The sequence below is a fragment of the Portunus trituberculatus genome, chromosome 15, assembly GCF_017591435.1.
Source record: "Portunus trituberculatus isolate SZX2019 chromosome 15, ASM1759143v1, whole genome shotgun sequence".
NCBI classification, from domain to species: Eukaryota; Metazoa; Arthropoda; class Malacostraca; order Decapoda; family Portunidae; genus Portunus; species Portunus trituberculatus.
The window spans coordinates 6,190,898-6,213,849 of NC_059269.1; the positions used below are offsets into that span (position 1 = coordinate 6,190,898).

General features: G+C 39.9%; 1 protein-coding gene and 1 long non-coding RNA gene across 6 annotated transcripts in view; one reads left to right on the forward strand and one right to left on the reverse strand.

The window, feature by feature from the left end:
- The first annotated feature begins 1,817 nt into the window (after positions 1 to 1,817).
- On the forward strand, positions 1,818 to 19,982 carry LOC123504018. Of its 2 annotated transcripts, none has more exons than XR_006674680.1 (3): positions 1,818 to 1,950; positions 4,122 to 4,273; positions 17,522 to 19,982. It is a non-coding gene; the product is annotated as an uncharacterized LOC123504018 (long non-coding RNA). The 2 variants fall into 2 exon arrangements; XR_006674679.1 differs by lacking the exon at positions 17,522 to 19,982 and adding an exon at positions 12,630 to 12,814.
- LOC123504016 (leucine zipper putative tumor suppressor 2 homolog) overlaps positions 14,258 to 22,952 on the reverse strand; it is a 207,087-nt gene continuing 198,392 nt past the window's right edge. For all 4 annotated transcript variants that reach the window (XM_045254226.1, XM_045254227.1, XM_045254224.1 and 1 more), the window contains 2 exons: positions 21,879 to 22,032; positions 14,258 to 16,974 (listed from right to left, as the gene is read on the reverse strand). In XM_045254226.1, the coding sequence (XP_045110161.1) occupies positions 16,409 to 16,974; positions 21,879 to 22,032 (720 nt within the window). In that variant the 3' untranslated portion in view covers positions 14,258 to 16,408. The remainder of the gene's footprint in view (positions 16,975 to 21,878; positions 22,033 to 22,952) is intronic.

Consider the following 22,952-nt stretch of genomic DNA (forward strand, 5'->3'; position numbering starts at 1 on the left):
ATGAGGTATGTCGTCTCAAGAGCAATGCGAAGTAAAAGAAGGTAATGAATGGAGGTAAACAAATGAAAAATATAGTGTATATACTGGAGAATAGCCAGCGATGAAGAAGGATGGTATACTCTGCGACTGCTTTAGATCACTTCATCACCTGTCTTGGAAAACAGAGAGAGAGAGAGAGAGAGAGAGAGAGAGAGAGAGAGAGAGAGAGAGAATATGCAGTGGCCAGCGTGAGTACAAGTTCATAACTCAGTGTCAGGATACAACTTGAGTCATAACGTCGTCTCGTCCTCGTAACAAACTGTGAAAAACTGCTCGTACATGCAAATTAGGCAGGAGGGGAGGGTAGAGAAATCGTTAAGGGAATAAAACAGTCACATATGTACCGTCGCCGCGGCAACAGGGGAAAAAGTAGGTAAATAAATTAAAATATGACCATATAAATTGAGATGGAAAGGTTGGTTTGAAAAAAGACGGGTTTCTGGAGTGAAGTTTTTTTCAGGATTTTTTACATGGTGTCAAGGAGAGTGGCAAATAAAAAAAAAAGGAGAGAGAGAGAGAAAGAGAGAGAAAAAAAAAAGCTCAGTTTGTCGTTCTCAAAGGATCAAAGAAAGACTCAAACGCTGTTGGCCGATACAGTCTCAAAGGTGTATCGGCAGCAAATACATGATGACTGAGCTGATACGCGACTTACAGTGTGGTCAAGCTTCTAAAGGAATAGATAGGGACGTATCAGAGAGAGAGAGAGAGAGAGAGAGAGAGAGAGAGAGAGAGAGAGATTATAATTATAATTCAAGAAAAAAGGAAACAGCAAGAACTCTTTCTATACTGAGTTCCACCACATTTTACCTTATTCATTTACCACTTACTTGATACATGGGTCTTTGTTGTTCCATTACTCAGAGAGCTTAAAGAATACATTTAAATTGTAACAGCAAAAATAAAACTTAGAATTATTTGTAGTAAGTGGAATCGGGAGACTGGAAGGGAACGAGGGGAAAGAGAGAGGAGGTCGATACTCTACCCTACTATACCAAGGGATCGAGGTCGGGGTTATAGCATCAGTTTACCCTCAATAATTAACAGCTGGCTTAATTCTCGATAGTAATCTTGACAGTACACTGTGTGCGTTGTCTTCTCCACACTCAAATAGTCTTTCCTAGAATCACTAATTGTATCGAGGAAAAGTTAGGGAAGTAGACAGTCTGTTAGTGTGAAAAGCTCCCTATCGATATCTGGGAACAGGGAACTGGAAATATATATCATGAAGCTCCATCGTACATCTTGATTTCTTCTAGTCTGATGAAAACAGCAACAAATAGTTGGGCTGTTTTCTTCGCCGTCCGGACAACCCCTCTCATATTTTTCTCATAGGCGCCACGGTTTAGTGTAACAGGACAGTGATACATGTCGGGGATCGCAGTGCTTAGCCGCCTATTCTGGTCACTGGAGGTGAGATTGCTACCCTTGGCCTGGCCCACAAGCACTTTATCTGTATCTTGTCCTCGTGTCAGTGACCAATGTTTTCAAATTAATCTCCTCGTAGAGCTTACCGTTTCGTTCAAAGTTCGGATGTTTCGTCCAACGCATTGTTTCATTATTGAACGCCGTAATAGTTTGTTTAACTTCTTACAATAGCGCAAAGCCATCATGTACCCGAAAGTTTTGTGAAGGACCTTAACTTTGAGCCTTATTTCCGATGAAAATATACTGTAAAAGTACTTCCGTGTAGCTTGTTCTGAAATTGTGTTCCTCCCCGCTTCGAGCCATTACTTCGGATCAGTGGCAAGGAACACGCCAGCAGCCGGCCAGAATGATGGCGGAGCAGGGTGGTGGGTGGACTGGACGCTCCAGGATGAAGGGGAGGGCTACATTAGCTCCCATCTGACTGAGTTAGTGGCTGCTACGCCGGGATGCTGCACCCTATTGACCCCTACTGGATATCGAACTCCGGTAAGTGGGAAGAGGGCTCATGTGGCAAAGTTTGTCCCGTGCTAAAGCCGCTCTCGTGTCCCCGGTGCAGCTGCTGTGTTGGCAACATTTTGAGGGATGACCTCCCTGCGTGCGTGATCCAGTAGGGTTTTACTTATAGGAGGTACTTCACCTGTTGTTAGGGTAAATGTTAAAAGACGGTGTACGTATGTGGTATTAGTACCTAACTTGCATAGGTCTTTTAGAGGTGTTGACGGCAGAGAAAAACATCGTGGTACACAGCAGCAGCTTATAATTTTCATTAACATCGATAACTTTACTACAATTGCCACGAAGTGCTTCAGCATTATGCCAAATTTCCCGCAGCTTAGATCATCACGTGGTAATAGCATTGATCTTAACATATAGTACCGTAATAGGTCCTTGAGTACGTACTCTGCACGATAGCGGCGTGTAACGGGTAGTCTAGCTCTTAAGTATAGCCCATTAATACCTTGTTATCTATGTAAAGACCTCAGTCAGTGAAGGATAGTAACACGTAGTTGTGCGAACAAATTTCGCCTTAATCAGCCCATCTAACTTCCTGTCAACCCTGTGTGTACTATAGGGCCATATAGCGTGATGACCCGTGTTCGTTTGTATGTATGTAGCGTGTTCAGAGGGAGTAATATTCACGAGACATGATAACGCGTCATTGGTCATGCTACAGTGCCGGACCGACCCATGGCTGTTGGGAATGTTTTAAATCAATTTGAATTCCCAACTAACTGTGTGACTGCATACAAACATAGCTTGTTGGCTTTCACAAATACGTGGAAAGCATCAAATATATGTAATCTCGCGGAGGGGTGGTTACGAACACGGCCATAATACTGAGAGTTAAATTCAGTTGTCACAAACATGCAAACCGATTAACGTGACAAGTGGTGCGGAAACTTTTCCAAATTATAATTTTTCATCGTCTCGTAGGCTTGCGGGCAGACCGAACTAAAGACTGCGGTTTTGCATTCTTGCATCCGTAACTCCACGTGACCCAGGAGAACAAATAGAGAAATGCTTTTGACTTTAGTGTATTCAAACAACTTGGTTATCAGGGAAAACGGATTTTTATTTCGTGTATGTATTACATCACAGACTCTTTCATTACTTAAGCTTTTCCCTTTGTCATTGTGAATCCCTTGCAGGCACTTGCTTTTTCTTCTAATTCATGAATAATATCTAGTAGTAATAGTAGTGGTAGTAGAAGTAGTAGTGGTAGTAGTAGTAGTAGTGGTAGTAGTAGTAGTAGTGGTAGTAGTAGTAGTAGTAGTAGTAGTATAGGCACTTTTTGCAACTGTTAGGTTGGTTTTGTTTGTTAGGGTTAAAATAGCTAATGCAGTTTAACTTCGTTATGTAATCTTTATTCACGTAGTTCACCCTAATAAAACCAGGGTTACGGGTACGCCACTCTAAAAAAGAAGGGTGACTGGTATAAACGCGAGTTAATCATGTTAGTTGATGTGCACGTCAATATGCAATAAGAAGGGGTTAAGGTTTCCGGTAATTCTTTTTAACTTTGGTGTTGAACACTAACATGACATAGTATTCTTACTGTAGTGTAAGTCTAAAGATTTTGTACAGCACCCTCGTGTAGTCAACTCACGAATCCGCTTTGAGAATGCACCATTAACACTCATCCCTCACATGCAGCTGAACCTAATCATAGTTTATCCTCTCGAGAACCAGGTAATTACAAAGGTTATTTACTCGCCATTACTAAAGATTATACCAAGACGTATGCACCAGCTATAATTCTGGCAAAAACTAAGGCTTGGGATGTGAAGAACGACTTGGAACCCTTTCCAAACGCACTCTAAAAAAAATTAAGACTTTACCATTTTTTCTTTTTCTTATCTTCTTTTTTATTCAAGTTTGCTTTTCTGTCTAGATGAATAATGTTGAGTAATGCCCACTTGTTTGTTGTTTCCCTCGTATAACTATTATCTTTATCCTTTAGTGATGTATGTATCGCTGGTTTCATTGGTTTTATCCGTATTTATGTATTGGGACGATATACGAGATTGGTGCTTACTTTTGTATTAGTATTTGCTTTTTTATATTGGTATCATTAACACTCCCTTCCTTATTTTTCACACCAACATTTATATGTCTTGTATTTCATTTCACGTCACTGAATCTCATTTGTATTCCAGGAAACAGAAGAGACGACTAAAACTTCAAGAGTCATTACTTGCTTCGGCAGTGGCTCGAGTAACAAGAAAGAGGCGTTGTTGTGTAGCATATTCTTGCCTGACACGAGCCTCTTACACTGGACTGTTAACTGCACGCCATTCTCTGCGATAAGGTAAACATGTACTTATAATGTTCCGTAGATTGTAGGGAGCGGGAAGGAGTTCGTGTTCCATTATGAGGATGAAGGGGCGAAGGGGACGCGACCATCCTGTTAGGGAAATTAGCGTTTTTCTTTTTCTTTTTCTTGCTGTTGGTAACTTTTTTTTTTTTTTTTAAGCTGGTGGTGAAACAGGCAAGATACTTTGAGTGACGTTTGTATGTATAGACTCGTGCTGTCCTGTGGTTCTCTCTCTCTCTCTCTCTCTCTCTCTCTCTCTCTCTCTCTCTCTCTCTCTCTCTCTCTCTCTCTCTCTCTCTCTCTCTCTCTCTCTCTCTCTCTCTCTCTCTCTCTCTCTCTCTCTCTCTCTCTCTCTCTCTCTCTCTCTCTCTCGTCTGCCTCGTATCCACATGAGTAATGTAAACTTTTGACAGACGCACGAAATGTTCAATATACACATTTTTTTCTAACATATATTCGTCACAGGGAAATCAGTGTGAACTGCAAATAATTAAAAACAACCACTGTGCAGTAAAGCAATGGGATGAGGAAACAGTCTTCTTGTTAAGGATAGCATTGTATAACGAGATTTTTGTTGTTATATAATAGCTATAGTTTTCAGAGAGAGTGTCGTATTTTTTTTCTTTTCTGGAATATCCCTGCAGGTATCTGTTGGATCATTATGATAATTTGCCGCAGATTGTTTCACACTTGAAGGGAAATAACGAAATGAAGCGACAGTAATCGGACAGGGCCAGCGTGACGTCATTATGATATCAATCCTAAGACCCATAGGTGGGTAGTGCCTTGGGATTGACGTCATAGTGACGTCACACTGGCCCTGTTCGATTATTGTCGCTTCATTTCGTTATTTCCCTTCAAGTATCGACAGCATGTGCCTTGCTCACACCCCCTTTGATAAAGGCACTGCTGATAAGGGACCGTGTGAAACAATGTGGTGAATTATCACAGTGATCCAACAGATGCTTGCAGATATATTCCAGAATAAAAAACGATAAAACACTCCCTCTGAAATCCACAGCAATATGCAAACACCGAATAAATGCATACGACATATTTTGAATATATGCATTATATTATTAATTCATTAGCAGATTTCTTTAACTTAACGTATCATAACATAGTGGGATCCATTGATTACTTCATTGTTTCTAAGCATAGTAACAATGAAGTTAGTATTGCAATTGCATATTATAAATCTGTATCATTTACAACGGTGTAAGTAAATCAAAGTAGTCTATATTCAGTAGTAACCCTATGTTGAATGTCGTTCTTCTCCACGAGACGCACTTGTTGTCAAGCGGAGATCCATGATAGAGAAAGGGAAGTCAGTTATCCGAGAACCAAACACTTGAGTCCTCCTCAACTGACTCCACCCATTGCCAACAACCTCTCTACCTCCTTGCTCCTCCACACCTCCTCCGTGGTGTCCTTGAGAATTTGTCTTTCATACTTTAGCATTCATCTGAAATTCAGGTGTGATAAAAAAACAAAAATCTAAGTTGGCTTTACAACCGAACGTGCTGTACATAAAAGCAGTGCGGAAAGGTTCACAGTATATGTTCATATGTGTATGGCAAAATCTTGTCAGATTATCCAAGTAAAATTACTATGGAGCATGAAAAGGAAACGGGGTCCCAAGAGGTGGGAAGTTTCTGTGACAGGATGGTATCAGTATTACTGCAGAAGTGTTGAGGCACCGAGATTTGCTAACAAAGGATAAGGAATCTATGAGCCCTCGAAAAGTGTGCGTGCATGTAGGCTACGTGTCAGTATGTGCGCGTGTGGTAGTATTAGTAGTTTTAGTAGTAGTATTAACAATGATAATAGTAATAATAATAATAATTAATAATAATAAAGATAAAATTAATTTTTAATGGTAGCGGTAATGATAAATGGTTTATAGACATGATACCCAACGACTGTTAATTGCAATTATAGAATTCGGGGATGATTAACGCTGTGTAATTCACCACCGTCGTCTACTGGTCCCCATTTCGGAGCGAGCTCAGAGCTCATAGATCGATCTTCGGGTAGGACTGAGACCACTCCACACACCGGGAAAGCGAGGCCACAACCTCTCGAGTTACAACCCGTACCTATTTACTGCTAGGAGAACAGGGGCTACACATTAAGAGGCTTGCCCATTTGCCTCGCCGCTTCCCGGGACTCGAGCCCTGACCCTCTCGGCTGTGAGTCGAGCGTGCTAACCACTACGCTACCCGATGTGTGTGTGTGTATGTGTGTGTGTATGTGGGTGTGGGTGTGGGTGTGTGTTGGTGTGTTCTGCCTGTTTGCATGTACCTTAAACATCCTAAAAATAGTAAGACCACACGCGAACAAGTCTCCAGCGCCTCGCCAGTCTTGTTAACAGTCCTCCATCATCCATATAATTATCAGGGGCGACATGAGGGGACGATCGATGATGATGTTACAATCTCGAGGTTCACGTTTTCGTAACTACTACTACTACTACTACTACTACTACTACTACTACACTATTTTTTTTAAAGTTTGGATATCTGAAAGTATTGTATGATTGAAGACTGGATAGTGATTATAGTTGACGCGTCTTGTTTTCTCAATTTGCAGACGTCTTTCTTGCGTGACCAGTAGAACTCTAGATAACGTCGTCTGTGTTTTTAAGTTTACCACATTTTGTTTGTACATCTAAAGCAATATGTACACAGCAATATGCAGTAGAATATCTAGTAAGCAATATACTGTTAGGTGGTCGCTGGCAGAATCACAAATGAATGCTGTTAGCAGTGTGTCGAAACGTGGCACGAGACTGTTGCTTCACGTTGGTGTGATGCAAGTTACGCGTCACCATGTTACATCAGCCCCTTGGTGAGATTCCTTGACAAGTGTTTGAGATCTTCATAAAATCTAGGTGTCAGGACGTTTCCTGCAGCATTAAGTTCACTCCGAGTGGCGTTGACTGGTGATGATTGAATTGTATCTCGTCAGTAGCAGAGTTCCACAAATCCTTGAAAATGTTAGGTACACATGTATTTATTCATATATGTTTGATAATTGTCAGACTGGTTTTTGCTAGCAGATGAGCAACAAAAATTGCCAGAAATCTTATAATCTTCAGGGATTATGGTACTAAAGATGAATGTGAAGATAATAGAGATTGCGTCAACTAATGATGATAATGAAGATAATAGAAACTCCGTAAACTTACCGGCGGAGCAGAATGTGACTGTCTGCCATGAATAAGTGTTAAAATACTCATGATAAAGGATAAGAATATATATTACCAAGATAATTTGCCTTAAAAGGAAATGCGTAAGTTAAGTAAAGAAATTAGGTTAATTATGGGAATTCTATGAAATGCAAAGCAATTAAGTCGATAGCAATGTGTGGTTTAAGTATTCATGACGTTGCAATCAACTAAGATTTTCCTGGTGCATAATGAAGTAAATGTAAAGGTAGTAGACATGCAGTGTTGAAAGGACAACTTTGCCGCAGCAAGCCAGTGAATAGACACGATAATTTGCCTTAATTGCTGACGAATGTGACCATTACTGCTCCACTTGAGTATCCCTTGACGATTTGAATTAGCAGAACATGAACTACAGGTACCGTAATGTTTTGTCTTTTTTTTTTCGTTGCCAGTGATGTTTTTCGTGATCATATTTAAAACTTCCACCACAGCGCTAAATGAAACTTACGAAATCTTACTTCATATAAGAATATTGAAAATAGAATTCGAATCTTATAGCTTAAAAACTTATCCTCGCCCACTGATGCTCTGACAGTACTTTCAAATGTTTCCAGGAGTCGTAACCAGAGATTCTGAAATGCTTCCATCCCCGCAATACCGCCAGTGCCCCTATAACCAAACTTAAAAATGAGCTCCTTAACTTCAAGCCACATATGCGCCTTCCCACGCTCCACAGACCTGAATATTTGCCCAGTAACATTTTTGTATAACTGGGGAACATAACACCTTTATGGCCACGCTTGGGAAAATGTTTAGAACGGACTGTGGTGTGGTCATATTACCCCTTGGACATCTCCCCTTGACGCTTTCCCATCAGACATTTATCCTGGGTATTGTTTCCCCTTGGATATTTACCCCTTGGCAAAAATCCTTCATGGACATATTCGCCTCTACAGTACACATTTCCTGCAGACAGTTTTCCCTTCCTTCTCTGGATACTGAAACCTTGTCCATCGCTGTAAAAATACGTTAGTTTAGGTTAAGTTAAGTTAAATGAACTTAGGTTATATGAAATTAATAAACATACAAGTAGATAGAGAAAAATGTCAAGCAAAACATCCAATACGTAAAAGAAGGATAAGGAAATATCACGCACTTGTTTGATATCATTTTCATCCCTGCAAACATAACGTAACCTACCTGTCTAGTCCTTCCATTAGTAGACACGGGCTCCTGACACTCGCCGTCCCCGCAGGTAACAGGACCAAAACCCTTCACAGCGATCCTTTGCTCCTGTTCAATGTAAGCGTCTATTCTGCTCGTAAAGGCTGGAATGCCAGAGGAAAGGCTTTAGATGGAAGATTACCTCATTCCTGCCCTATTGTAACATCGATTTCTTTCCTAAAACCAGTTTACAATCAGAGAGAGAGAGAGAGAGAGAGAGAGAGAGAGAGAGAGAGAGAGAGACAAACATACAAACAGACAAACAGAAACAGATTTATCGAAGGGAAAAGCGACTAGAGTGGAGAGATGGGGAGTAGGAAGCGAGTTCTGAAGAAGGCTGATAGAGGAGATGATAGGACACCAGAAGGTTAGTGTGTGTGGAAAGGCGGACTGACATAAGGAAGGAAGGAAGGAAGGAGGGACCGCCTGAGGGAAGGAAAGAAAAAGGGGCAGCGGAGGTTGCTAGGAGAGGCTGGAGGCGAGTGGCGCAACAGCTGGGAGAGCAGAAGGAAGCCAAGTGGAGAGAATGAAAACGATGACGAAGTAAAGATGACTAGGACGAAGAAAACGATGATCACAAGATGATGGTGAGTGTGAGTGTTATGCAGTGCAGTATGTGAATGAAGAGATGATTGGATGTGTACAGTTAGACGTGAGGAAAAAATCATAAAAGAAAAATTGCAGAACTGAAGGAGAAAAAGAGAGAAGAGAGAAGAGGGAAAGTTAGATGGTCAATATACGAAATGAGGGAAAAATTCATATTTAACTAATAACACAACATAGAGAACATAAATAGCAAAAAATGCACAACTGCTTAATAAAACCATGAGAAAGTATTCACAAAAACGCTAAGTAGAAAACGAAAACAAAAAACGAGTCACGCATCATAAGACCGAGAGAACGACGGAAGAAAACGAAGAATACGTGAGCAACGAGGACTTACCTTCTAGACGCAGGAGAATTCTGAAGGGGGAAGGAAGGAAGAGAAGTGAGAGTTTCTGGAGGGGAGAGTGAGAGAGAGGGGGAGCGTCAAAAGGAGGGAGGGGACAACACAGGACTGGGTAATCACTCTTCAGGTCCTTGAACAGATCCAGAACTGCTGACCCGGTACACGCTGAGTCAGGTCACGTGCCTGAGTGTGTGAGTAGAGGCGGAAGGAGTGGTGGTGGTTGTAAGGGGAGCATGGGGAGGAAATGAGTGGTGTTGAAGAGAGAAAGAGAGAGAGAGAGAGAGAGAGAGAGAGAGAGAGAGAGAGAGAGAGAGAGAGAGAGAGAGAGAGAGAGAGAGAGAGAGAGAGAGAGACAGAGACAGAGAGAGAGAGAGAGAGAGAGAGAGAGAGGGGAAATGGGGGGAGAGGAAGAATATTCCAGGCACTGAGTATGGTTTGAGTGCACGCATACGCATACAGGGGTCCAGGCGCGCACACACACACACACACACACACACACACACACACACACACACACACACACACACACAGTTTTGACAGCATCCAACTTCACCGTCGAAAATGATAGTTTAGTGTGCATATTTAACGTGCTCTCTCTCTCTCTCTCTCTCTCTCTCTCTCTCTCTCTCTCTCTCTCTCTCTCTCTCTCATTAGCTTTTATTTCATCTTTAATTACTTTGTTTGAAATACTCATTTTAATTACTTTGAAGCCACATTGAAATGCATCATCCTTGTGAAACGATATAGTTGTTGACTGCACCGTTATAGAGAACCATAGGGGAGAGAGAGAGAGAGAGAGAGAGAGAGAGAGAGAGAGAGAGAGAGAGCGAAAGGGAGAGGGAGAGCTGGCTATAGGGACAGGAAGGAGAAGCTCATATTCGTGCTTAAGGAGTGTTACTTTGGTCCTCATCTCCACTTCTCCTCCTTGTCGATGCTAACACTCTCGTTTGTGTGTGTGCGTATGTGTGCGCGAGCTTGTGCGTGTAGGTGTGTATGTGAACGCTCATTCAAGTTGAGTTATATCCCCAAGAACAAAAGGGAAGTTGCAAAAGAAGACAGTTGGCAGATACACAGTAGTCTCGTGTTAATACATTCTCCATATCACCAAGTTTATTAAAACGGCACCAACATTCTTATCGCAGGGTGAATTCCTGACATGTCAAGCCAGTGTGTTATTTTCACTGACTGTTTTTAGTGAGGTATCATTATATCTTAAGCTATTTATATGATCGTTAAGCAGAATTAATGGAAATAAATAGTTTTCGACATATGAAACTTTATGATGTTGCTGTTCATATTGTTTATAAGAGTTTCGTCGTTTCATCACAAACTTTATTTAACTCTAGTTCTGATGCAAGTCACCGAGGTTTTCAAGCGGCTTTTATGATCGGTAGTGTTTATCAAGGATTATATATCACCAATGGGGCAACAAATCATAATGAGAACCGAACAATTGCCTTTGAAACCAGTCATTTCAATATACAAAGCGCTTAAGACGTCAGTGAGTGACAGATGGAAATCTTAACAACGATATCACTTTTTCTATGTATTATTGCCGCAGTCAAAAATATCGAACCAGTGACGGGATGTAGCATTCGAGGGTTTTAAAGGCTTCAGGTTACGTTGAACACACTATATGTATGTGTTTGAGAAAACTTAGGGACTCGGAACCATTAAAATTTCCAAGGCGGCGTGACCCGATCTTCTTTCCATCGGCCCCAGCATGGCTGCTACCCGCATCACTACACTTTCCACAAGAGGACTTGCAAGTTGACCCAATATATGCAGATGCCAAGAGGGGCAGACACTGGCACGTATGTCACCACCACCTTTCTGAGGAAACTTTTTGCGTAACTTTAAAAATGAATATCTTGTTTCTAGCTCCGTCTTTTGCATAATGGCATGGGCTAAAGTAGGTCTGGCTGGTGCATCCTCTGCCACTGGGGAGCGATATGCAGAGTGTGTGTTTCTATTTCTCATTACAGTGAAGGACATTTCTTCACTTAATTATATCAACTAATTAATTAATGAATTATGGTTATCGGTGTGCATGTGTGCGTGTATGTAAGTGCGTTCATAGTCTTCACTACTGTGGTAGACGAAACACACAGGGAGGCATATACTGTTGCATGGAAGCTGGGATAAAATAGCAAATGAACAAAATCGTGTAAACAACACATTTGTGTAGGAAATATGCATCATATTACATCTGCATCGTTAGAAGAAAAACAAGAACAAGAAGGGAGAGGAGCAAGAAGGAACAAGAACAAGATTAAGAAGGGAGAAGAACAGGAAGGGACAAGAACAAGAAGGGAGAAGAAGAACAGGAAGGGAGAAGAACAATAATTAAGAACAAGATTGAAGGAGAACAAGAAGGGAGAAGAACAACAGCAAAAAGAAAGAAGGGAGAAGATTGAAGGGAAGAAAAAGAAGGAAGTAGTGGGGTAAGCGACGTCAAGGACGGGGAGAGCATTATCAAACTACAAAAGTCACGCCTTATAAATATTATCCATTTTTTATTATTATTAAATGGTACACTTAATGAAAAAGAAGTTAAAATTTTTTTTCCTTTTTTTCAACTACAGAATGTGTGATAATGTTTCCTGTTTTTTATTGTAAATTTAATTTCATTTTCTTATATCATTTTATTTAAAATATTGAAAATATATGCCTCTTCTTTTATTTTTTCTTCAATTTAATTTTCTTTTTAAAAACATTTAAAAAAAAGATGAATATATTTTGAAATCTCGCTGTAGCGCTGAAGCATGATGTATCCTTATAATTTCAATTATAAGGTATTTTTGGCTGTTCTATGGAGATACCTTAAATATAATTGATGTGTATCATAGCAGTTATTAAGTAAATATTTCTGTCCGTATATTTTCTTACCATAGAATAGGGATAACAAGTAGTGAGTACTATAAAGGAATTTATTCAGTTTATATATATATATGTTAGAGTTAACCGATTATGACTGATATTTAGTAACAAATAGTAACTTTCAGGTGTGCAGTAATCAAATCGGCTCGTGTTGCATGATCTCAGACTCCCACCACAGAAACTGCATGCTTCCACCTGTGTGCCACATCAGTCATACAGGGAAGAGGTGGGCTGTGGGCACGTCACTAGTTCACCCCCCTCCATACCGGGGAAAAAAAAAAACCTATTGATGTACCTACAAAACCTTATACTTTCATATCAATTAATTATTTTTTTCCTATCTTTCCATTCGTCTCTCTCTCTCTCTCTCTCTCTCTCTCTCTCTCTCTCTCTCTCTCTCTCGACGTGGCAAATACAGCGCGCACTTTGTATTCCTGTGATACATTACATTCAAGTTATCAGCTTCTAGATACGGAGATGAAAGAAATTTTAACACCAACCATCATAATTCTCCACAACAGCATTTTGTTACATTCTTTTCCGTCTCTGCTTCCGAAAATGTAGTGTCCGCTACATCTCCGGTAAACATACGCTATACACACAAATATATTAGTGCCCAAGATCTTTTGCATTCATCTTTTTTATCATATTATAAAAAAAGAAACTGAGGCTACATCTGTATCATTGTTATTTAGTGACATACGTACGCCTCAGAAGCACGGTTTACAGAAATATTAAATTAAAGATATAAAGAAATACAGCTCACCAGCAGATTGACATACCAAATAATGATGTTAATACTTAATTCACTTTTTTTTTTTTTTTTTTTTTTTTTTTTGCATAATTTGTGTAGTCAATGATAGACCAATAATAGACATAATTTATAAGGTAACATTTTGTTGTTTGAAACCGATCTTAAATTCATGCTCCAAATCCTGGTTCTACGCTTTATTAAATTCGCACGTTCAAGATTACTAGGTAGTAACTTTACTGTTATTGTGTTTGTATTAACAATTATGTATTGAAAGGAATGATCATCATAACTTTTCTGTACAAGACATTTAACATGGATAATTACAGTTTGCAATAACAAGTTGATTCCTTACAATAGCGTCAATTAAACACTCTTGACAGTTTCGCCATATGACTGAAGGAATTGTAGTAGTTATCATTACATCAATGCCACAACTTTATGGGGAGTGGATTAATTTTAATAACTTCTTACAGGTCACCCATTTTTCTACTTATATTATATAGAGAACTAATCCAACAATGAGCTGCCTCAAGCAGCTCAACCACTAGCAAGGATTAGTCTGCCTGCAAACCTCAATTACTCTGCATACTACAAACCACCCAGGAAGCAAGATTTCTAAATAATCATCAGATTATTAGAATCTCTCTCTCTCTCTTAGTATTTAAATACAAATGTGACTAATAGTATTATTCTTATCATGTTTGCTTTTTTAGGTCACTTTAGTTACCTTATCACTGGAAATTCATGAAGTATGTCTTTATAGCCCACACAAGCACTCTTACCTACTCATTTATAGTATTTGTCTTTCAGTCTACTTCCTGGGTTTTGTTTCATATTGTTTCCACTTTACATCTGTTAGCACCATACTTTTGTATTTTCCCTGATTCTCTACTTTATTAAAATTCTTGTTGAGAGGACAAAAAGGCATTTATATTTTTTAAAAGTGTTTTAAGGTACCTTTTTCATTGTGCATAAAGGATAGAAAAAACACCTGACATCTGATGTTGATAATTTATTTTTGCTGATCATGGAGAATTACCATGTAGTAAATAGTCATAATTAACTATCATCCAGCAGACAATTCTTTTCAGTGTAGCAACTGACTTCATATTCCCACAAATCTTAGGTAATTCAAACAAGGTTAAGGACCATATATAACAATATTGTTCCAGTTAACTTGTTTATAATTTGTATAAAGTGTATATCACAAATTGAGAGAAGAGATACACTGAAACCAAACAGAGAATATTTTCACAGTATATAAAGTTTAGCATTCTAAGTACTGTGGTTACATCTTAGTATTTGTGCACAAAAGGGTATTTTTTATGTGATATGACAGACAATTGAAAAGTTTTAGAACATAAGTATGTAGATAAAAGTGAATCAACATATACATATCATACATACATATGATAAATTTAAATACGACCAAGTCTTTAGTTTATGAAGTTGTATTAATAATCCCTCAAGATACAAAGTAAAATGATCTCGTGGGTAAATGGAATTTGCTGCTTCCACATTTTCAATTTTAAATGTAAAACTGCATGTGGCTCTCAGCCTGACAGAAGTCTTGTACATGCAATGTACAAGTTTTGATGATTCAAATTAATAACCTGTTTCACATGGGGTTTATAACATAGGGTTGTATGTTTGGTGAAGCTAGTGTGACAGTAGCTGGAAGGAATCAATTATTTTTTTGGTGTGTAGCTTCATTATCTGAATCACAGAAATCTCTACTTCATACTGTTAATTTCTTTTCATTCCTTCACACAGAAGTGAGAAAATCATGAAAGTCTGTTATTTTAGGGACTAGTTGAAAATACACCTGAAGAATAAGTATATACACTACTATTTTACCCATGTTTTCACTATTCAGGGGTCTTGGTGGAAAAGAAGAAAAAAAGGAATCGTGAAAAAAATCAAGACAATGATGTTTTAAGGTATGATACTAAAAAAAAAGGGGGAATCCTGGAAAAGTCAACAAGACAAAGTTTTTTTTAAGGTATGATACTAAATACATATATATAAATATATATTTTTTTCCCAATTGCATGGGCTCATTATAAGATTTTGAGCCATTACTTCAGAAACTAGCCAGTTCTTAATACACCACATTTTTCTTAGTTGAGAATACAACAAACATTTTACACACTAACTGGTTTCTGCTGTATCAAGTGCACAGTTCCTGCTTTTTAATCCATTATTGTCATTGGTGTCATATGGAAAAAAAAAAAGCATAGAAAGATGCATAGAGAAACAAGCCTCACCATGTCAGGCCTGTGCATGCTGTACACACATGCACATGATAAACTAGCTTGGAAGTCTGGATAGGTACCATGTAATGTGTGCAAAGGTGTTAACAACCCACCTAAATCAGGAATTGGGTATCTGATAAGACTGCTTCCTTCTCCCATTGCAACAGCAGTGCACATTTAATCTGCATACACTGCTCAAAAACAATGAGGGCAGCCTTAATCACCTTGACTAATAAAGGAACTTTGACTAAATATTCACCATTAATATTACTAAACCACTAAAAAACCCACAACTAATGCAGTATTGCTTACAGCATTATATAAGTAATAAATATAGATTTATTAAAATTCTGTGCTTGACATATCAAACCATTCACACACTTGACTGGATATATAACATTCATAAAATATGGTGCTGTACTCCTAGACATAACATTGAAACTAGATGTAACCTTTGGCTAGACACTAAAACAATTCAACATAGTTTAGTATGTAATTCATTATGAGTTCTATACAGTTCATTTACAGTTATGTGATAGCTAAAATATTACTTTAATAAATGAAAATGGTGAGCATGACTTATCATGAATCCTTAAAAGATGAGAAAATACAGTGCATCCCATCTGTTCGGATTCACATGTATAATAGTTACAGGGCAATCAGGACATGTAACGAAAATTCATCTTTGTCTATACATGAGATAATTTTCCCTTAAGTTATCCCCCTTTCAAATATTTATCTAAAAAATAATATTCTATGATAGAAGAAAATGAACTTGAAGTGACTTTTCATCCTTCAGGAAAACACATTAAAAACTTTAATGAGGTATCATCCTACAAAGTTACTAAATTTAATTTTATAATGTTCCTTAACCTAGCAGTGAAATTCTTTCCCATCAACATCGTGACTCACTGGGTACCTGCAGGGCAGAGGGAGACTCTCTGATATCAGCATAAGCTGCTGGAAATTTTGGAGGGGTTAATGTCTTTAGTGGGGGTAAAGGTACTCCTGTGAGTCTTGCCACTTCCTCTTCCAACTGACGGTTACGGCCAAACATGGCAACATAGTTCTGATGGAGCTGCTTCTGATATCGTATCACTCGCTCCTTCTCCTCAATCCATCTCACTCTTTCCTCCTCAAATTGCTGTCTTTGCAGTTCACACTCTTTTTTCATAGCCTCCACCTCACTCTTCAACTTGTCCATCTGAAGGCTGAGATCTTGATCATGAGCTCGTGCTTGGGACTGTTGCTGCTGTGCTGTATCTAACTGTAGACGCAGGTCATCAGACTCCCTCCTCTGCTGCGCCATCAAGTCATGCAAGGAGTTGATTTCTGCCCGACGCCGTTCCACCTCAGTCTGGTATTGTCGCACCTGTGCCCGTAAGTGAAGCAGCTCGTGTCCACGTGTCGTTTGATCTCCTTGGGAATCTTTAAGCTGAGTTTTCAGTAATGAGATTTCTCCTGAAATATAAATCACTTATTAATGATCTGCAAAAATAATTACAAAATTAAGTATCTAAATTTAGTAAGGAATTTTTTCTTTCATTAGAGGAATGGAACAAACCTTTATTCTTGGATGAAAATAGGAGACAGGTTACCATCAGCATAAACGGTAATGTTTATTTCTTTGTAGGCGTAAGGATAAGAATCTAGGGAAGTTGCGATTAGAGTGTAACAAAAGGAACCACTTTTGCTGTGCAGTTATGATGCTGACATGCTTCAGTATGTTTACTTAATTGATCCTACTTGTACACACACTCATATATTCAGTACTACTACTATATTGTCATTAGAAATTACAAATGTTGATATGTAACATCAATGAATAAGATCTGACATGGAGAAATCTTTATGGAAGTATAGTAGTACAATAGTACCAGTAGTACATAGGGTATGTTAGCAAAGAAAAGAAAAAATGAAGGTAAATTGATTCAAAGAAACTGCACATCAATAAGGAGGGTTCCTGATTTTTCCTCGTGTATTTTTATTGCTATATTTCTCTTTATAGGATACGTTGGGCAGTTGGGCAGACAGCACACCTTGCCAGAGAGACACCAGTCCATGCAGTTGACATCAAACTTGAGATAGAGGTAGCAAGCACTCGTTTGTTTATCACTTATCCCTGTTACTTGATGCAGTGATTGGTTTGACAGATTTGCACACTCGCGATGGAGGAACATCATCCTAACTTGTCTACCAACCTGAACCCACAGTCCAGCCGTCAGTCTCCACAGATGCCCTCAACTTTAGAGCAAGCTTATTAGCTGCTCCTAGCAGACTGAGACCACAGTCACCAATGTTGGCAACACTGTCATAGAATCAACCAGCCTCCCTCCCGTTATCTCCACTAGAAGAGAATGTGCCCTTGTTGGAGGAATGGCTTTTCTTCTGCTTCTCAGGATCCACATTCACAATTCACATTCAACACAATCACCTACTAGTGATGGCAGGTGAGTCACCTGCTCCCATATACATAGATTGGCTTTATGGCTTTAGTACTGGAAAGGAGAAATGAAAAAAAAAAAAATCTTGAGGATTCTGGAGTTAGGCACTATGTGACAGGCTATAGACTGGTATGTGGGTATGGTGGTTGCTGCGAAATTAGACCAACATACGTGCACCATTGATTGCCAGAAGCATGCCTGCCATCACTGACTAATATTCACTAGGATGGTTTTACAAACCAGCTGGCACTCTTCCTCACTACTACCTGAGTCAAGGAGCCATTCTGCTACCTATTATGAAGACCTCAAGGGAGGAATGTGTACTGGTGATGAAAATCTCCAGAAAAAAATTCCAGCAAGTGAAAGAAATAATCAGTAGGCACCAATGAGAGAGGGCTGCTACAGGAGCAGATGGTGACTCTCACTGTGTAGCAGCTGTCATCTGGTGCCTCCACAAAGCTTGTCTTTTTCTGTTCAATTGCACCCCTGATCATCACAAATCAAGTTCTTGGGGACAAGGAGCTGAAGATCATAAACCCAAAGTTGCTGTCCCTAAAGCAGATTCCAAATCAAATATCTTCTATGAAAATGCAACTCAGCAGCAGAATTGCTTTCACACAATCCTGCATTCTGCAGGTCTAAGGCCAATGACAGAGCTCAAGGTGATAACTATAACTGTTGCTGTACTTGACTGTGGTAATTGCATAATTCTCTCTCTATAATGCAGAAGTGACGCATGCAGCTGTTGAGGATACAGCACTTGCCAAAGTGACACTGACCTGCCTTCATGAGTACTACAGTATCTGTGAAAAGTATTGTGTACTACTACTGTCAGTAGGAAAGAAAGTGAGAGTGAGTGTCTCTGACTCTCTCTATGGATGTGGAGCTGCCAGGCGGAGTTTGCTGTCTTCCTTATCATGGTCTGGGACTTCTCAGCTGGTATCTTGAGCCTCAGCTCCTCACACTTCTTGCTTATGGCATTGAGCACCTGCTGCATTCACTTGTGTTTCTTGCCCCTGCCAGTGATGACAAGGGCAAGGTCGTCAGCGTAGCTCAGCAGGGAGGTGTCCTAGGGGAAGGGCAGGGCAATGAGCTGCTCCATCAGCAGGTTGAAGAGGCTGAGGATGCTGCCCTGGAGTGTCCCATTCTCCAGCTCCTGGAAGCTTCCCTTCTGACACTGGAATTTTAACCCAGGTGTGACAGTGCTGCAGATAATCACACAGCCAAGCCAACAGTCTTCCTTGAGAGGGTTTCAAGGATGACGTGTGGGCTGGCCAACGTGAATGCCTCCTCCAGGTCAAGAAAGACGACAACAATTTAACCCAAGTGTGACAGTGCTGCAGATAATCACACAGCCAAGCCAACAGTCTTCCTTGAGAGGGTTTCAAGGATGACGTGTGGGCTGGCCAACGTGAATGCCTCCTGCAGGTCAAGAAAGACGACAACAATGGGGCAGTGGTTGGCTCGAGTCAACAGTGTGAAGATATTCTGCTGTGGATATAGCTGAACATGTGAGAGTGAAGGGGCCCCACGTGCCACTGCAGCTGCACAAGCACCATCCTGTCAGCTGTTTTGGCCATGCAGCTGAGGAGAGAGATTGGCCTTGGCTTGGAGATAGGTTCTATGTCAACCTTCTTCCATGCCAGCAACAGGCAGCACAGCATACCCTGCTGGCCCAGCATGAGCCAGCATAGAGTAAGGCATTTTGTCCATCTCTGCTGCTGTGTCACAGCCTGTCTTCTTCCCCTGCCCCAACTCTTGAAGGGAGAAAGGCTGGTCTGCTTCATCATGGTGGAGCTGGAGTTGCTACTAGAGACAACGTGTACATGGTGGAAGTTGGTCACTGGAGCTTTGCTCTGTGAAGATAGTGATTCACTGAGCCTCTCTGCCAGTTGTGGGAGAGTTGGTAGAGCTTATACTCAATTTGGCCCAACCGCAATTTTAAACTGTGCACCAGAGAGTTCCGCAGCTGGCCGATATAGGTGGGAGCTCCAGGGCCAGATCCAAGAAGCAGGTTGTTGTCTATGTTGGTACAGACAACCTCCTGCTCACATACCAACCTTTGTAAAATAGCATCCACAAAGATTCGTTGCTGTTGGTGGATGGAGGTTGGTAGCCCGCCTATAAGTGCTTATTGGCTGCCAGGAGCTGGATCCAAGAAACTTTAACAATGTCAGAGCAACCTCCTGCCGCGAAATGGCATCCATGAACGCTTGGAGGGACGGTAACGAGGTTGCTGGGAACACCACGTCTCTGTCTCATATGCATTTATGTTCACAAAACATCATTTCTATTACCTTTTTACAAACCTTGTTCCCAAGAAAGGATTGTTTTGTAATGCATAAAGTGAAATCTTACATGGAATACCAAAAAATAAAGCAGAGATGAGATCTGCCACAGACAAGGCGTAGACTCGCGGTGACTTGGCCGCTTTTCTTTTCTTCTTGTGACCCTTTTAGCTTGTGTGTTGCTTTCACCACGAAATGAAATACCACGGTATTTCATTAGTAATTCACTATCACTCAGTGCCACGGAGTCGAGGTTATCCTCATGGCATGAGCGTATATGAATACTAAGATATGATATCCATTATAGCAGGCAATAGAGGAGTGGAAACATAAATATCGTGGTGAAAGCAACACGCAAGCTAAAAGGGTCACAAGAAGTGCCACGGAGTCGAGGTTTTCCTCATGGCATGAGCGTATATGAATACTAAGATATGATATCCATTATAGCAGGCAATAGAGGAGTGGAAACATAAATATCGTGGTGAAAGCAACACGCAAGCTAAAAGGGTCACAAGAAGAAGAAGAAGCGGCCAAGTCGCCATGAGTCTCCGCCTCATCTGTGGCTGATCTCATCTCTGCTTTATTTTTTGGTATTCCATGTAAGATTTCACTTTATGCATTACTAAACAATCCTTTCTTGGGGACAAGGTTTGTAAAAAGCTAATAGAAATGTTGTTGTTTTGTGAACATAAATGAATAATTAAGACAGTAACACCACCTCGAGAGGTGATGTTCCCAGCAACCTGAGAGCAACCTCGTTACCGTCCCTCCAAGCATTCATGGATGCCATTTCGCAGCAGGAGGTTGCTCTGACGTTAAAAAATCTTGGATCCAGCTCCCGCTCTTCTCGTGCCTCATGTGCAGTCTGCCAGCACTGAGTACAGACGGAATCTCTTCAATTTGCCTATAATTCACCAAGATGGCCCCAAAACGTCCATCTTCTTCTGCATTTGGGGTTATTTTTGATAAGTGGTAAAGCTCAGAGGAAGTGAGTGTTTTATTTACGTATTCTTTGTATTGTTATTTTCTCTTATAATTTCTAGCTTTTCCCTTTACATTAATTTACCCAAATAAACAGAGTATTTTGTATGAATTTTTTTTAACCGCATCCCCCTATTATCTATTGTTTCTTATGTAATTACATGCTTGTTTTACGCGAATTTTGATATACGCGATGCCTCTTGGAACGCATCTATTGCATAAATCGAGAGTTACCAGTAATTCTTATTCTGCTCCTTTCCTTGAAAAAACTGCTTAACCTTTTTCACATTTCAGATATCCACTTATTCTTATTCTGCTCCTTTCCTTGACAAAACTGCTTAATCTTTCACATTTCAATCATTGATTTAGATATCATTCATGTTTAATGCTCAGCAATGCAACACTTATTCCTCAATATGTTATTGTATTCTCAATATCATTCCTTTTCTGAGAAAAAGACTATAGTGATCAATTATGTATTTCGTGAGTTACTACCAATAAAGTTTTTGATTATGAATAAATTAAGATCATAATACCCTGTAGTGACATAGTATTAGAAGCACTGGAGACAATGTTACCACAATACTGTATTGAGGAGAGTGATAGAGAATGTAAGCTAGTTCTTGGAAAATAAAGTATGTAAAAATCTCACCAGATTTTTGACAAAGACTCCATTCTGTTTCTTCTAGTTGAGCTCGTAAGGAATTCAATTCTCTTCTAAGTTGTTCAGTTTGGCTTTGCTGTCCATCCCGTTCTCGACGAACTTCTTCCAGTTCTGCCACTAATTTCCTTCGTTCTTGTTGTAACTGAAAAAGTACAGTGAAATTTTTGGTTGGATGTGCTATGTTTCTTTTTCCCATTTCAGAAAAACACCAAGAGTTTTGTTAGAAATTAATTAACCTGTTGGCATAAAGAGACTTTCATTGAGCATGGGAACTGAACCTCTCAACTGAACCTCTCACTGAGTGACACAACAGAAAAGTATCATCTTCGACATCAAGACCACACATCTGCCACATAATGGGCCATTAAGACCACTGTACTCCTTAGTCACTACAGGTCTTCCTCCTTCCTTTTCACAAATTTCTAGTTCAATCACACACACACACACCTAGTAACAATGTATAAAATAGTAAATGGGATTGAAAAGATTGACAAGGAAGGCCTGATGCTGGTGACAAAAGCAGCTGGAAAGACAAGAGGACATGTAAAGATTAGGATGAGACAGTGTGTGAAGGATATTGAAAATAGTTTTCTACATTGAACAGTGGAAAAGTGCAGTGTAAAAGTGGAATGCATTCAGTGGTGAAGTTGTGGTGCATAACTTTAAAAAAATTGGATAAATGGAGACATGGAGACAGAGGACACTATGAGCCCTGCTCGGACCCTGTTGAATCCTGTACAATACAACTAGGTACATACAACTAGGAAAAAGATGAGGTAATGGAAGAAGCAAGAAATTAAGAGTGGGTTGTTATCCAGTGTGTTGGAGGTTAGAGACTATTTGAAGAAGAAAAGACTGGACGTACTTCAATGTGCATAGTTGAAACAAAGCTAAGAGAGGAAGTCCACGTTAGCTTTAAGGAAGAGGGATATAAAAGTTGAAGAAACAGAAAGGGAAAATGGGGAGGAGGAGTGCTAATAATGGTTTATGATGATATATGTGTGGAGGAAATGCACTATGAAGATGGCATGGCAGAAGTAATGGGAGTAACAATCAAGACAG